The sequence below is a fragment of the Ambystoma mexicanum genome, chromosome 3p (assembly GCF_040938575.1).
Source record: "Ambystoma mexicanum isolate Mex_15411 chromosome 3p, UKY_AmexF1_1, whole genome shotgun sequence".
Lineage (NCBI taxonomy): Eukaryota > Metazoa > Chordata > Amphibia > Caudata > Ambystomatidae > Ambystoma > Ambystoma mexicanum.
Window position 1 is genome coordinate 842,068,056 of NC_090925.1, and position 16,380 is coordinate 842,084,435.

The 16,380-nt window shown below is 48.9% G+C and overlaps 1 protein-coding gene across 1 annotated transcript in view; it reads right to left on the bottom strand.

Annotated features, from left to right (window-relative positions):
- CTF1 (cardiotrophin 1) overlaps window positions 1-14,887 on the bottom strand; it is a 213,969-nt gene extending 199,082 nt beyond the window's left edge. Inside the window, exon 1 of the mRNA XM_069651945.1 lies at window positions 14,733-14,887. Coding sequence (XP_069508046.1) covers window positions 14,733-14,748 — 16 coding nt within the window. The 5' untranslated portion in view covers window positions 14,749-14,887. The remainder of the gene's footprint in view (window positions 1-14,732) is intronic.
- Window positions 14,888-16,380: the final 1,493 nt, after the last annotated feature.

Sequence of the window (16,380 nt, forward strand, 5' to 3'; positions counted from 1 at the left end):
TGATGCCCTGCAACACATGCCAATTCACCAAAGATATGCACTACTTCTCGTGGACTATGCCTCAAAGTGGGTTGAGGTGCATTTCCTACAGACCATCACAATTAACACCATTAACGTTGCTTTCCGTAGGGACGGTTGTCCCAACATACTGGTATTGGACAATCGGGTGCAGTTCAATTCGGATGCCATGACAACATTACTAGAACAAAAATGGAATCAAACACTATCGTGCCTGTGTATACGTTCTGTCACGTTACTCTGCTTTTATACTGTGCCAAAGCACCACCATAGTAGTTTTGGAGTCCCTGCTCATTTTCCGTGGCGTATTGTGCCCCCCGCCTAGGGTCCTTCAGCCCTTGGTCTGCTTGAGGAATAGTGAGCAAAACTGAGAAATTTACTGCAAAGACCTGGCAGAAAAGACGGATATTTGGTCAAAATGAAATTGTTTTGTGTAAGGATGGATGTGTGCTAGTCCATCGTATATGGGAGTGTCTTCTGAAGAAAGTTTGAAAATAGATATAGGTGTTGAGATAGCACAATTAATTTGGTTCCAAAGCAGTTTTGGTGGGCTATAAATTAAATATCGGGTCGTGTTGGATGTGTGAGGGGAGACCATGCTCAGTCTATCTTGGTAGAGTTAAAAAAAAAAAAAAATACAAGATGGTGTCCGAATAGACTCGGGCACTCCCGTCTTGCACACCTATGTGCTGAAAATCAGCCAGTGAATAGTATAGAAATTAGTACAATTATTGTGACGAATATATTTATGAATGAAAGATTCAATAGAACCAATTCTGTATGAAATTCTTCTTTATTTTTTCAAAATGAAAGTCACAACGCGTTTCGGGAGCAACACTTCCCTGCGTCAGGTGCAGTAGATCTAGAATACAACATTATTTACAATTAATCAAAGTTCTTGACAATGAGGCTAGTCATCTTATTCAACATCATAACGATCATGTATTATATTGTGGGTCTTACAGGCGAAAAAATTCCTCAAGATTACAATTTCAATAGAACCATATGCAACTCGTGAGTTCATGCCCGTGGAAACGCACAGATAGTGGAAATAAAGCTGACTACTCAATTCAGTGGTGAATAGTATGGTGAGAAGTGAGAAGTAAATCGAAGTGCGGTAGTAGACCGTTAAGAGTAAAGGCGTGGTGAAAGTAAAGTACCCATATTGCCTTAAAAAGTATAAATCATGTCTAAGCCTAAATGTGTATAATGTTGCCTGAGGCAATAAGTAGGTAAGTCTAATGTATGCCAGTGAGTCACATCGAGTGGAGGGTGGAGAATAGCTCCTGGGTGTACCTGTGTAATTCAGGCTTAGACATGATTTATACTTTATAAGGCGATGTGGGTACTTTACTTTCACAGCTCTTTTGCTCTTTACTGTCTACTCACGCACTTCGATTTACTTCACACTTCTCACCATACTATTCACCATTGAATTGAGTAGTCAGCTTTATTTCCACTGTCAGTGCGTTTCCACTGGCATGAACTCACAAGTTGCATATGGTTCTATTGAAATTGTAATCTTGAGGAATTTTTCATTTTTCGCCTGTAAAACCCACACTTGTATGATCACATGATCATTATGATGTTGCATGAGAGGACTATCCTCATTGTCAAAAACTTTAATTAATTGTAAATAATGTTGTATTCTAGATCTACTGCACCTGACGAAGGGAAGTGTTGCTCCCGAAACGCGCTGTGCCATTCATTTTGAAAATATAAAGAAGAATTTCATACAGAATTGGATCTACTGAATTTTTCATTTATGAATTTATTTGTCACAATAATTGTACTAATTTCTATAATATTTACTGGATGATTTTCAGCACATAGGAGTGCAGCATCCCGAGTCTATTCGGGCACCATCTTGTATTTTTTGTGATTGTATCCTACTCCGTGTCAGGGTAGTGCTACCTCCCCGTACCCAAGTTTACTTTTTAATAGACTTACATCTGTATCAACCATACCATTATTAGGTGTCTGCTTGCTATATATCACTTCGCTTTTAATCTTGGTAGAGTTACCAGCTTAATATGTCTGCAGCATCTATTTAAATTACTACAACTGATTTTTCCCGGCTTGTACTTCTGGGACTGCCAAGCCAATCTTAATTCAGAGGCCTAGTTCAAGAGTGCAAGAGTAAAAAAAGGTGAAATTATTTTTGTGTGAAAGGAGATGCCGGGGGAAGGCAAGGGATGTAGGAAAATGATATAGCCGTAATGTCATGGACGTAATCTGAAGTTTCATCTGTTAGTTTTCCTAGGCTAAGAACTTTTGTATACTCATATGGTAGGCAATTGCAGGACACTGCATTAATGGTACTACCTAGCCATGAGATGGTAACATCTGCAAAATTGTGTGGGAGTGCCGAGGGCTATAAAAACAGTGCCTGGAAAATGCCTAATACCTATACACAAGCCAAAACTGTTGACTTTGCCAGTGCTTGTTTTTAACAGGGATTTGGTGCAAGTACAGCATACTGCTTATAAATCAAGTGGCTTAAGGCACAGTTGGTTAAGACATTTGTATTACCCCAGAAGTGCATGTATAGGTGCAGTTAAACCATTAACTCTGCAAAGATTCCTTTGAAAGAACACTGGAATGCATCGTAGCACAATATTTGATGTTACTGCTTGATATAGCTCGCTCAAAAAGCTCCCAGGAGGATCTGTTTTTGGTACGCAGGGGCAGGTAGTGGGTGGCAATAACTATAGGGATTAGCAAGGCCATGAGCAGTCCATAGGTGGGTAAATAACAAAACAGCCCCCACACAAGCTGTGTGTGTGTCCTTCCTCACATTCCATCTCCCTCTTGTCTGCACCCCAATGCAACAGTTTCAGCTTATAGGTGGCACTTTGGTGCCATGTAATAGCCAGAATTAAAAACAGCCTCTTGAGGCAAAAAAGAACAATTTTCCAAAAAATAACAATATGGTGAATTTAACACACAACTGTGACGGTGGAGGCCGAAGGTGAAATTTGCTCTTTTGGCACAATAAAAACTGAAAGGAAGGGGAAAATGAAGCGAACACCACAATTAAAAGAGCAGGACAAAAGGGGACAATAAATGGTGGTGTTTGTGAGATTCATCCCTCTCCGGTTTTAGAAGACAACCACACTGGGTAAAACAAAACACTAGTCCCCCCCGCACCCCCAGCGGAAAGTGTTTCTCTATGCAGAATTGCTCCCCTTTGAAATGTCTGCTCCTTGTTTCAAAACCACCCCATCCTATCCCCTTGCTTTCTGGCTGAACAAATGTACTGCTACTCTCCTGCTCTCGCCCCCTCTGTCCCACCGCCCGCTCTGTGCATCCCCCTTGCTTCATTGCCTTTACCCCACACCTGCAATTCTCTTCCACCTGATCTTAAAGCCGGCCAGTCAGCTGAAGCATGTAGCCCAGGCTGAAGCTCTGTCTGCGATTACCATGCCCTTCCTGCAAACTCTCTGCCCATCCAAACATGAGGTAAACATATAAGAATATATTGCTATCATCTCTGGTCTAATGCCTAAATGTATAGCATGTCATATTGGCGCCATGTGTCATCACACCCTACTCCCACTCCATCACCAAGCCCATCGCTACTCGCCTAATCCTTGCAACTCTGTGAAGGCACCCAGAAATGAGTCTGCCTTCTCTGACTGGCTGTTCTATGTAGGATGCTCTTAGTGCCAACGCGATACCCAAATACATGCCAAAATGGCATTAAAACATATCGCAGCAATGCCAGAACTTCAATGTAAAAGCCAGAGAGCCGTTTACAAAGTAGATTAACTCAGCAAATAACCCATTCATCCTTCTTACTCTGATTCCATTCTTCTGTGTTGCAAGCCGTGATTCTCAAGCACCCGCTGTGCTTAGTCCAGTCCTTCTACTTCTGAAGATTGCTTGTTCAAGGAAGAGGATTTGGGTTTGGAGGAGCTCAGGGGTTGTGGCACCAAATAAATGGGGGCTGATCACAGGTTTTATTATTTTTTTTAAAAAAGGAGAGTTTTGGGAGTTCTTAGTTGTCTTTTTACCATTTTCAAAAAACAATACTAACTGTGATCTGTCTCAGGAAGAGAGACTTTACCTCACCAAAAAGTAAGGACTGTGAACCGGGGAAAATGCTGCCAATATCAACATACATTTACTTGTTTTATCACCCCAGGAGAAACAGTCGAACGAGCAAACAGGGTGATTAAGGAAGCCATGCAACTAGCCTTATCGAATGGCACAAACTGCCACAAGCAATCCAGCAAAGCATATCAGCCCAAAGAGTGACAAACAACTGTACTATGGGGACCACCGCGTTAACCTAGATGAAAGGGCTCATGGCTCGCACATAAGTAAATCCTCCTTGGACCCACACCAGGGCCAAAGATCAGAATGCTAACAATCCTGAGAGCTGTTTGCTAGTTTTAAAAATGCAACAGAAGCAGAGGGAAACATTCACCAAAACGAATGCTCTGATTACTTACCGGTAATCTTCATTACTCCTAGTCCTACTCTTCCTCGTCACAGTACTTACTTCATGAGGCACCTGCCTCCGACACAGGACCTTCTTCTATTTCTTTAAATCTTTATAACTCCTCCCCCACATCCATGTCACTCAGTTTCATATTACCAAGCCGGAGCATGGGACCTTCCCCGGAGGGAGGGTGAGGAGGGTCGTCAGTACTGTGACGAGGAAGAGTAGGACTAGGAGTAATGAAGATTACCGGTAAGTAATCAGAGCATTACCTCCACGTCCACTCTTCCTCGTCCCAGTACTTACTTCATGAGGTATACCAAAGCAGCAACGGGGAAAAGGTCCCAATGAGACACAGAGCCAAAAACAGTGCAGCAAAACACACCCACAATAACTCTTAAATCACATCCCCACAGACAAAACTCCAACCACGAAGGAACCAACCCCCGAGTGTGAGAAACTCAACCCGTAGCGGTTGATGAAAATGCCTAGACCAGCCAAGGCGGGAGCCATACAAATCTCTTGCAGAGAAAAACCCTCCTTGCATCGGCCCAGGAAGCCGCCAAACCCCTGGCAGACCGCTCCTGATTGTGCGCAGGCACAGGCAGGCCAGAAGCCACATAGGCCCTAGAGATCACAACCCGGAACCACCGGAAAATGGAAACCACAGATGCGTAATGCCCAGCCCCAGCCGGACCACAAGCAATCAGAAGACTATCAGATTGGTGGAAAAAGCAAACCAAGCCAAATACTCCAACGCGTCCCGTCGGACATCAATCTTAAGCCAAGCCATCTCCTCAGGCGTTCTTGGATCATGAAAGAAGTCAGGGAGAACCAGACCCTGAGAGGTGTGAAAACCGAGAGACAACTGAAGGGAGAAACATCGGACCACACCCCGGCACCACCGAGTCTGGTAGCACCCTCAGGAAAGGAGCGTGACATAAGAGAGCCCCAATCTCCCCAAGCCTGCGGGCAGAAGTGAGGGCAATAAGAAAAGCAGATTTCAGTGTAAGATGTTCGATATCAATCTCGGAAATGGGCTCAAAAGGAGGCTTGTGAAGGAACCGTAATACAAGAGGGAGATCCCAAGAGGAAAGCCCTTTATCAGCACAAGGACGGGAAGAAGAAAAACCCTGGATCAATTTCCCCACCAACACCTCCCCATCCAAGTGACCGTCAGAGTCCCCCAAAAGTAATTTCATGGAGGCCCACTGAGAGCGAAGCCTGGAAAAACTGCCAGGCCCCTGTCAAAACCCCTCCTGGAGGAACTGAAGGATAGCAGAGGCCAGAACGCAGGGGAGGGATCCCAGACCGCCCATACCAGTCTCGGAAATGGCCCCAGAGTCTGCCTAACACCTTCAGAATGGAGGGTCTAAGAGCATCCATTTGAACCCAACTACAGGATCTGAGAACCCCTGAGATAACAACCTAGACTGAGCAATAGCCACACCGCCCATTGCATCTGGTGGAATTCCAACCGCAGATCCCCTTGAAGGGGACACGGCCACTTCGGAACCAGCCAAGGTTCCTAGGACCGAAGCTCCAACAGAGAGGGGAGCCAACTCCGGCGGGACCAGAATGGAGCTAACAACAACACAGTCACCCTGGACACTCTGATGCGCCAAACCACCCGGGGCAGAAGGGGAATAGGCGGAAAGGCATAAAGGAAAACCCCAAGGCCACTGTACAGAGAGGGCGTCCATCCCCCAATCCCCTCAGCCTGAAACCTAGAGCAGAAGAGGGGAACTTCTGCTGAGGCCGGGGATGCAAACAGGTCTAGAACCAGGGACCCTAATCTGACACAGGTCACCGCAAAGACCTGGGCCAACAGGACCAGTTCCGCAGAGGAGTGAAAACCGGCGTCTGAGAAGATCCGCTTGAACATTGTCCACCCTTCTGATACGTGAGGCCACCAGAGACACCAGATGAGAGTCCTCCCAGGTGCCTATCAGCGCTGCCAGAGCATTCAAGGAGTGGCCCGAACCCCTTTTGCAGTTGACATATGCCAAGGCCGTTGTATTGTCCGATCGGACCAAAAACCGCCGACCGTCCAGCAACTCCTCGAAGTACACCAGAGCTTGGACAATGGCACAACTCTTGCCAATTGGATGATCGCCGGCTCTCCCCAGATCTCACAACCCTTGAGCTGAGAGGTCCCCCAATGTAGACCCTTTCTGCTGGTGTTGGTAGTAGGAGAGGCCACAGGAGGAAGGACCAAGCACACCTCAGCCTGTAGACCTGAAACCCCCCGCCACCATAACAGGGACACTCGCAGCGCTGGGGACACTGAAAACAAAACTACGAAAGCTGAGATGTCGGGAGCCAGTGGGAGAGAGTATAAGACACCAGGAGACGTAACCGAAGACGGGCTCAAGGAACTGGAAAACATGCAAGACGCCACGTGCCCCGTAACTTCAGCAACAGGCGAGCCGAGACATACTGCCTTCTGAGAACCCAGCCCAGAACAGCCAGCAAGCGCCCCCCCTGCACAACATCCAGAGTACGCTCTCCCCAGACGTCCGGACAAGCAGTGCAGGGTCTTGAGACCCATAAGCAGGTGACACATCCTAGAAGGCATAGGGACCAGGAACACCCGCAAGTAGAAAACTTGACCCTGAACAGGGAGAGGAACGGGCAAGACGGTAACCCACAACAACCGTTCGGAGAGAACGGATCCCATTGCCAACTACTTGGACCGTGAGCTGGGTACCAAAGTCCTAACCATGCAAACCTGGACAGGAGGAGACAGGAACGGCAACTGATACCCCCTCCAGAAGGAGCCCATTACCCAGGAAGCCGAACCCCACCGGTCCCATACACCTCCGAGAAGATAGAGACGAGGAGCCAGGGAAAACAGCCAGTCACTGCACTTGCACCAGAGGGAAATCACAGGACGTTGAAGCAGGCCTGCGCCACAATATAACAGCATGCTTGTCAGCCCACAAAGAGATCTGACCTATCAAAAGGAAGATACTGGACAGCCCAGAAGTCCAGCAGACTATGGCCCCCTCAGCTGACAGAGGAGCCACCAGGCTGGCGTCAAAAGGGCAGAGTACTGTCACAAAGCGGGGCATAGCAATCCATCCCGGATAGCCGACATCAAAGGCAACCCCCTACCTGAGGTATGCCTATACTGGAAAACCCACTGAAGTGACATCCCCCTCCACCGGCACCAGGGGCTCTGAGAACCCCTCTAAGCACAGACATGTGCCACCATGTGCCCTATCACTTCCCACAAGTCTGAGAGGAGGCGTGAAAGCAACACGTCGGCACCGGAGGACCTAGGCCCTAAAAGAAGAGACACTGGGAACCCCCTGCATGGCCGGTACTTCCATGATGCATTTTCCATAATCCCATGCCGGACAAGGGAAAAGCAAATCAACTCTGACTTTCCCTCGCGCAGTTTAGAGGAAGAGGACAGGACAAGGAGTCTGCGTCCATAGCTAGCACAGACCCAAACACACCACTAACACGCCACATGACTGAGAGGTGGCTTGAGCCATGTATCCAGTAGCTGGTAGCCCCATGCTCTAGATCGTTCCAATGCGTCGGTCTAGGAAGGTTGAAGGACCGAGTCAGCACCGCTGATACTCGAACCCGAAGTGTAGACTATGCCAGGCTGGTACCCTTCCGGCCGCTTGCAGACGTGTCCAAATCTGCGCCGTATTCACAGGCAGCACGCAAGGAATGCAGCCAACATCCGGTGCATCCTGGGCTGTGTGTGTCTGAGGAGCGGGTGCTATGTGACATGCCTGTGACAGTACAGAGCCCCCACACTTTCAAATACTCTGTCACAGACACCCAACGACAAGAAGCAGAGAGGCCTCACAACAAAAAGGGAAGGCTAGCCCATACTGCCAAGTGCTTGCCATAATTTCCAATAAAGATGTGTACACAGAGCACGAGGTAACGGCCTTTCGAAGGAGTCAAGATGGCCATACCAGCAGGAGAGGGGAAAAATATCAAGCACAGTCCTCCCCTCTCCTTACCTTCCCCCAGATAATGCAGCTAACATCCGGTGCATCCTGGGCCGTGTGTCTGAGGAGCAGGTGGTATGTGACATGCCTGCGACAGAACAGAGCCCCCGCACTCCCAAAGACTCTCTGCCACTGTCACCCCACGACAAGAAGCAGAGAGGCCTCACAACAAAAGGGGAGGCTAGCCCATACTGCCAAGTCGAATCAAGACGGCCAAAACAGGAGGAGAGGGGAAAAACATCAAGCCCAGTCCTCCCCTCTCCTTACCTTCCCGGGGCCGTGCAGGACCCGGGACACAATGCTCATGCTGCGGTCCGGAGCCCAGCAAAGAACCGAGCGAGGCAATCCAGCTCAACTGTGACCCCAAGCCCCGCAGGGGGCCCAGGAGCAGCGCCGCACCTGAGGGAGCCGAGGGCCCCGCCACACAGCCCCCCCCAGGGGGCCAGCAATCGGTGCTCCCCGGTGCCCCGCACCGGGAAGAAAAAGTCCAACCTGCCGGAGGCAGGAAAAATTAAAACTGAGTGACATGGATGTGGGGGAGGAGTTATAGAGATTTAAAGAAATAGAAGAAGGTCCTGTGTCGGAGGCAGGTGCCTCATGAAGTAAGTACTGTGACGAGGAAGAGTGGACGTGGAGGTAATGCAGTTGCTAAAAGACATCCTTGCACGGGACTGAGGGCCCGATTCTGAGGTGCATGCAGTAATAGAAAAGTGTTCTACCATGAATGAGGAACACTTTTCTTAGATGCACCACATTCTAACAAAGAAGGAATGTGGTGCAGGGACATGAAAGTATCAGCTTTTGCTTGTGCCTAATTTACGCCCCGACAACGGCCCTGGTAACCATCAAAAAGACAGGGACTGAGAGAGAATTCTACTGGCAGAGCCCTGCTTTTGCATGCCAAAAAACAGGAGTTAAAATACAGCACCCGTGGGTGCTGTGCACCTCTATTGCACATGTTTTCCCTTTATAAAAATAGCATTTCCCAGACGGCAGCGCCATTTTCTAATTTGCTGAAAGCTTAAGGACTTTTACTCAGATTAGAAAATTGGCAGTCCTAAAAAATGCTTGCAGTGTTCCTGGTGCACATGTTTCTCCCTCAACGAGAGATTTTAGCAGCTTTTGCTTTTGGAAAGCACATCTCCCCTCCAACCCCTCGACCCCCCCCCTTCAGAATGGTGTTGCAGGGAGAATGTCTGCTTGCTTCATGACTTTTATCACAAGCTCAGAACCGGGCCACGACGGAAGGTAAAATCTACCCCACAAGGAGACCTCATCCAAATCTATTGCACCTACAGCAGTGATGGACACTTTGAATGACCATATTCACATCAGGGGGAGCGGTATGGGACATGTATCTGAGAGGTCAAAGGGTTCGCAGTGAAGTATCAGCAAGACAAGACATTCAATCAGGGGTGGACTGGCCTATAGGGAACTCTGGAGATTTCCCGGTGGGCCTCTGCACCCTGGGCCTCATTTCTGTGGTATTTTCAAATGTTCTCATAGGAAAAGCATTGGGCTTGCTGAAAACGTGTCATATGGGGCCACTTTGAACTTTTATACCGAAACAGGGGTTAAACAAGGATGTCATTTGGCGGCCACATTGTTTAATTTATATCTTTGGGAAATGGACAAATTATGGAATGAGATTGCTATGTATCACGTAAATCTCTTTTGGTCCCAGTAATTATTTCCAGGGCCTTTTTTAGTTCCCAGTCCAGCACTGCATTCAATATCACATGACCGGAAACGCAGCAGAGAATCAATCTTCAGACGAACGTGTTGAAACGTCATACAATCTCCACCGATCACGTGGGCTCAGATTCTTCCACAATACGCTAGAACCAGTGCTTTAAGTGGGCCCCAGCCCCACCACAACATTGGACACATGCGAGGGTAAATGCGGCCGCCATTTTCAAGTTAGGCAAGCTGACAGAAGTCGGTTACCCCTGTCTGTGGGAAGCTGTTTTGAAATGGTGTGCTTTGATCATATCAAAGCACATAATTAAAAAAACAGAAGATTTACGAGAAATCTAGCGCACTCCCCTCTCAGGTCCACTAGAACACCCAGAGACCATGCAAATGGCCGCCCAGTAAAGCCAAATACTAATGTGCGTCAATAAAAAAAAAATACAACGCCCCTGAAAAAATATTCAGTTGGAGGGATGCGATGGCTGCAATTCTACACATAACAAATAGAAATCGGGCAATTATGGCTGCCTAAGGCATCACAGCCCCGCCACCCTGCCGTGCACTGCTCACGACCTTAAAGAGGATATCATGTATGGCATATCTGCTTTCTTGCCCCAACCCTTGCCAGAGTATGTTTATCCACACACACGTTCGTTGCCATTTATATTGGAGTACTGTCTGTCTCAGGCCTTACAAAAGTCAAAAGCGAATGAGAAAATGTTTCTGATGCAAGTTCGTAGTGTCGATCTGATTCCCCACAAGTTCTTTGCGTCAGGCTTCCGTGGGTGCGGGGGTGCGTGAGATTGTGTTTGGGCAACCATTGTCATTGTATTGCTCCCTTCTCTCCTTCTTCTGCGAGTGAGACAGGCGGCTCTTGTCAATGGTGCGGCGTGTGCATAGTTAGGCCCTGGACATAGCTGCACTGTTCGGATGGGCCAATAGGCAGTGCTTTAAATGGGCCGGTCCTACCCGGCCCTCAGTACCTGCACTTCTTATTTTTTGAGAAAATGGGTACCTGCACTTTTCATGGCCAAAAAGGCACTACTGGTACCCAACTGCACGACAAGCTAAAAATGAAAGCATGTCACTTATCTTGATCGCAATAACGAGCTGAACTCCTGCAGCCTTTCAAAGCTGCACTTTCTGCCTCCTCCTCTCTCCCCCAGCAGCAGTGTCCAGAATGGGCCTCATTACGAGGTTGGTGGTAGCCTTGCTGGTAAAACTGGCAAGGCTACCTCCAAACTCGCATCCGGGTCTGACATCTGTGAATGGGCAATTACTGAGCTATTCCGGCCTAGCCGGACCCGGTAATTGCCCTTTTGCGGTAGCCGTGACCGGCAGGGGCGGCCTTAAGGGCAGCAACGCCCTGGGCGAAATGGCGCCCCCCATGGCCCACCGCGCGCCCTTGGTTAACAGGGGGTGGGGCGAAAGGGGGCATTGCCAGGATGGCCAACGTTTTTTTTTTAACCTCCTCACTCTGGCGAGGAGGTCAAATAGGGCGCGTTAGCACCCCATTGGCATTGAATGAGTCCGCCGCCGCGGGTTGATTTAATGACAATGAGGCGCGTGCCACCATGCCAGCTTGGGGAAGCCCTTGAAAGACTCCCCCCGAGCTGGCGTGGTGGGGGGCTGATGGCGCCTTTTCTTATGAAAAGTGCCCATTGCGGAGGGGCGCATTTAAATGCACCCGCCGCCGCAGGTACATTTCACAGTAAAAGGCCACCTGCTGCGACTTCTCCCACAACGCCAGTTCGGGGGAGCCCTTGAAAGACTCCCCCGAGCTGGCGTGTTGGGGGCTAATGGCACCCTGGCGGCCCTAAGGCCGGCTCTGGTGACCGGTACATCCCCATTCCCATTTGAGCCTCATAGGGCTCAACGGGAATGGGGACGTCGGATGCACCAGCACCGTTTACAATGGTGCCGGTGAATCCGACTTGCTGGGCTCGCGGGTGCCACACTGCCCACCAGGTCAGACCTGGCGGGCTGACAGGCACCCGTGAGCACAGCTCGTAGTATGGCGGTACGGTAGCAACGGTGACGGTAGCGCTACCAGCACCTTTGTTGCCTTAGCACCATACTTATAATGAGGCCCAGTGGGCCTCATTACGAGGTTGGTGCTGGTCATGACGCTATTAGTGGCATGACTAGCACCAATAACGGGACCGTGTCCGCCCTCGTTCAATGGGGATTTACCAGTCCAGTCCGTCCTTGGCAGGACCGGTAAATCCCCATTGTAAAAGCCATTCCCCATTCCCATTTGAGCCCCCATAGGGCTCACTGGGAAGGGGGAAGGTGTCAATAACGCCTGGGACCCGCTAAGGGACCTCGGAATAGGGCGCAAAGGGATTACTGGCACCGGTGTCATTAGCGGTGCCCGGTATCCCTTTGCGCGCACCTCAGAATGAGGCCCAATGTCTCCTTAAGGAGGGATAAACATACAGCCTCGAGCTGTCAGCACACCAAGCGTGGACAACCATTTGGCTACTTGGTCGTTAACAGTTTTTACATGGAGCAAGGATTGATTTGGAAAGCCTGAGCAATTGTTTTAACACTGTTCTTTGTTATTGGCAGTGCTTTATCTAATATGCAAATGTTTATGTAATTGGCTCTGTGATAAAACTTTCTGACTGAAAACCCAACAATTTCGCGAGTTTCCTTATAAATAATTAGACAATCAAACCAGGGCAATATTAAACGTGCTGTTTTGAAGCTTTCTTAACGTCTATGAAGTGTGCTAGATTGACTCGCAAAAAAGTAAGTCATTTTATATGGCTATTCAAATTTTTCTAACAGAATGCATAACAACGGGCTGGACGTTTGCGTGAAAGAATCCCAGATTTACTGCTAATATTGTGTGATCCATGGCAAATAATTTAATTTCACTATGCATTCATTGTCTGCACAAATTGGGAGTTCTCAAAGCCGATCATCTTTCTTACATCACAATACTGGTACCGAACAGGACAGAACCAGTCTGTGATTGATGAGCGTATTTGAGAGATGGTTGCATTGGGCTAACAGAATCAAATGTAAAGTTAATTACTTAACAGTAAACTGTTATACTGAGATGTTTGTTGCAATCACCGAGATGTGTCGGCACAGCATGCTCCAAAGGCCAGGCTCAGAAAAAAATACAGACGTACACAGACCGTTAAAGAGTGTGTGAGAGTATGACTGAAGTGGGTGGGGGGAGAGACACATAGCAATGGACAAATGGAGAAGGATTTCTCACAAGCAAGAGTCGCAAAGAAAGTTAAACAAATGGAGTGTGGCACAGTGCGAGATGAACTGAAACGGGTCAATGTGCCTCGGCCGAGCTCTCGCTTAAAAGCGACCTTCAGAGCCTTACAGGCCCTGGCCCACTTAAAGCCTAGATTGGCACTTCTTTTTTTCCCATTTAAATCACTGCCCAAAGGACCATTAAGCAGTGCCCAAAGTGCCAGCTCATGATCCGAGTATGGGTCCCTTTTTTGAGGCCTGAATGGACTCCTATTTTGGCAGACCCTTATGGGCCCTGCCCCACTTAAAACCTAGTTTGGCGAGTACCTGCACTTCTTTTTTTTTCCCATTTAAAGCACTGCCTAAAGGGCCATTCGGCAGAGCCCAAAGTGCCAGCCCATGATTCGAGTATGGGTCCCTTTTTGGGGCCAGAATGGACCACTTTTTTGGCTAAAGAGGGACAGTTTTATACGTTACTACACTTGTTTTAACCAATGTTACTAAGCAAATATGTTTTCAAATACATTGGGCAGGAAGGATAGCTCAGGGGCGACACACTCGTCATAAAAGACATCACTGAGCAGCACGGATCGGTCCCGCACTTAGCGGCTAGAAGCCCGTCACCAAGCACATTATAAAAAAAAAATCAATTAACTGTTTTGTAAATTTGTTACCAAAAACGCCTGCTTGGGTAGTAGTCAGTCTGTTCTGGAAAGTAATACATTTTAAGGTGGGCCACTTTTCCTTTGGTGGCTTGACTGATTTTGTGACCTAGTCGGATCCTGCCTGTCAATATGGTGAAGGCTATCTCCAAGATGGGACGGGGCAAGTGAGCGCGCATGCCCGTGCACGGTGGGAAATGTGCTGATGACATTTTCTGAAATCATCGTCTGCTATGTCCACTGCAACCCTGTTTTACACCCTTGGTACGTCTGTGCCCCTCCTTCGCTGCACAGGTCTATCTGTCATGCTCGAGCCTGTTCCACCTTCGCTGAGGTACTTAGCCGCAGCTTGCGCGGAAGACGCCATGATCTGCCAAGCGTTTTTCGGACGAGGGGAGCGCGGAGTTTCATTTTGTTTGTGCCTGGCCTGCTGCGTCGGCGCGTGGGTTTCATTTCGGGCCGCCCGGTGAATCGGTGAATTATTTAGCCGCCAGGCAGACCCGTTTCCCTGGATACAGCTGCTCCCCACGGCTCCAGCGGCAGGTGATGAGAAACGAGAGCCGCCGGTTCCGTGGACTTAGGGGAAAGCGTCCCGGACCAAACTGTGTAAAAGTTAGGGCAGCCTCATCACTCGAAACCCCCACACGCCGGCGCTTCAAGAAGAAGCCCGGCTTAAAATGACATTTCCAGAAAAAGGGAGCAAGTAAAAGGATTTACCTGTTAGTATCTCCATGCTGCTCCTGCAAGCCCAGACCTCGCTCCTCACCAACTCTCCTCCCCTTGTGACTCTTTAATCAAACCCTCCTCCCTCCTCGCATTCTCTCTCTCTCTCTCTCGCTCCCTGACATGTAATCCCTCCCCTGAACTTGGCAAGGACTCCGTCCCCTTTCACCCACCCCTCGCCATTCCTTTGAAATTCCCCAACACGGACGGACTTCTTTCCAGAAAATGCCCCGCCTCCTTGACCTATCCCAGGGCAGACGGGCTCCTTCCAAGGAAACGAGCCACTTACAGGCGACCAACAAGCGACCAGCGCTGTCTCACACCCCTTCCTCTCCCCCCTCAGCCATTCATAGGAAATGCCAACACAGTGCTGTCAAGCGATGGGCCTCCTCCCAGCACTGGGCAAGGTAACCAAGAGGGATAATGTGCCTGCTGCCGAAAGCTGTGTATGAACTGCAAGTCATGGGTTGTACCCTGCCATTTTATTCCCTTCTCTAGCCCAATTAAAAGGATGAGAATTATTGAGGTGGGTTTTACTAACACCTATAATGTATGCAGCAAAAGACAATTTAGTTTGTGACGTGTTCGTGGGTCCATGCAGTTACTCAGCCCCTCCTCCCCATTAGTATCTGCTCCTCGATAACCTTGGGTGTTAGGCTAGTATTTGGTACCTAATCTGTACTCTGGTAACCTACTCGGCATCCCTCTCTAACTGACATCACATCTCATCGCATCTCTTAATACTCTTCACCAAACACAGCTACCAGAAGCAAGACTAAGCACAGACCCGCATGAACCAAATCAAGTTGCACAACACCGGGAATGGCAGATTACTGCACAGTACAATTGTTCGAATTCGGTTTGGTCGGCGTTTTTTTACGAAATTGACTACAAATATATGTGGGGGGGTTGTGAGTATAAATATAGGGAGTGGTCAGGGTGGATTGCTGGCAGGGCCGGGCTTGGAGAGCAGCAGCACCCTGGGCAAATTGGCACCCCCTCCCTCCCCATGTGCCCCCCTCGGTCAACACAGGGAGGGTCAGGGGTGGACGAGGGGCAGGAGCCCCACAATTATTTCCAACTCCTAGCTCCCGCGCCTGTCAGGGAGTTAATCACGGGAACAGAACTTTCATGCTAATGCATGAGCGCCCTATTCGAATGAAAACCCCCTCGCTCCCACGTTGGAGTGGCTTTGCATCAGCAAAACCATTCTGACGTGTTATTAAATGCACCCTGATGCCTCAGGTGCATTTAATAACAAAAGGACGCCTGCCACGCCTTCTCCCACTAGGCCAGCTCAGGGGAGCCCTTGAAAGACTCCCCCGAGCTGGCATGGCGCTCCGGACAGTCGCTCGGCCCACCCTGCCTTAAGGCCGGCCCTGATTGAGGGGGTCCCTCCTGCATATATTTGCAGCTAAATCGAGTTAGAGGAAAAACAAACTGGAGCAAAACAGATTCGACAAAATACCTCCTAAGCCTGAATCAAACACCTGTCACGATATATTATGCAGCACAAGCAAATCAGGGATATCTTTCCCTTGAAAATGAATGAGACGCACAATAAAAACGCTTTTTATTTTTACAATCCGATTCTTTTAAGGAGGCCTCCAGCCCGTCTCGCACCCAACCTCCTCAAGCACCC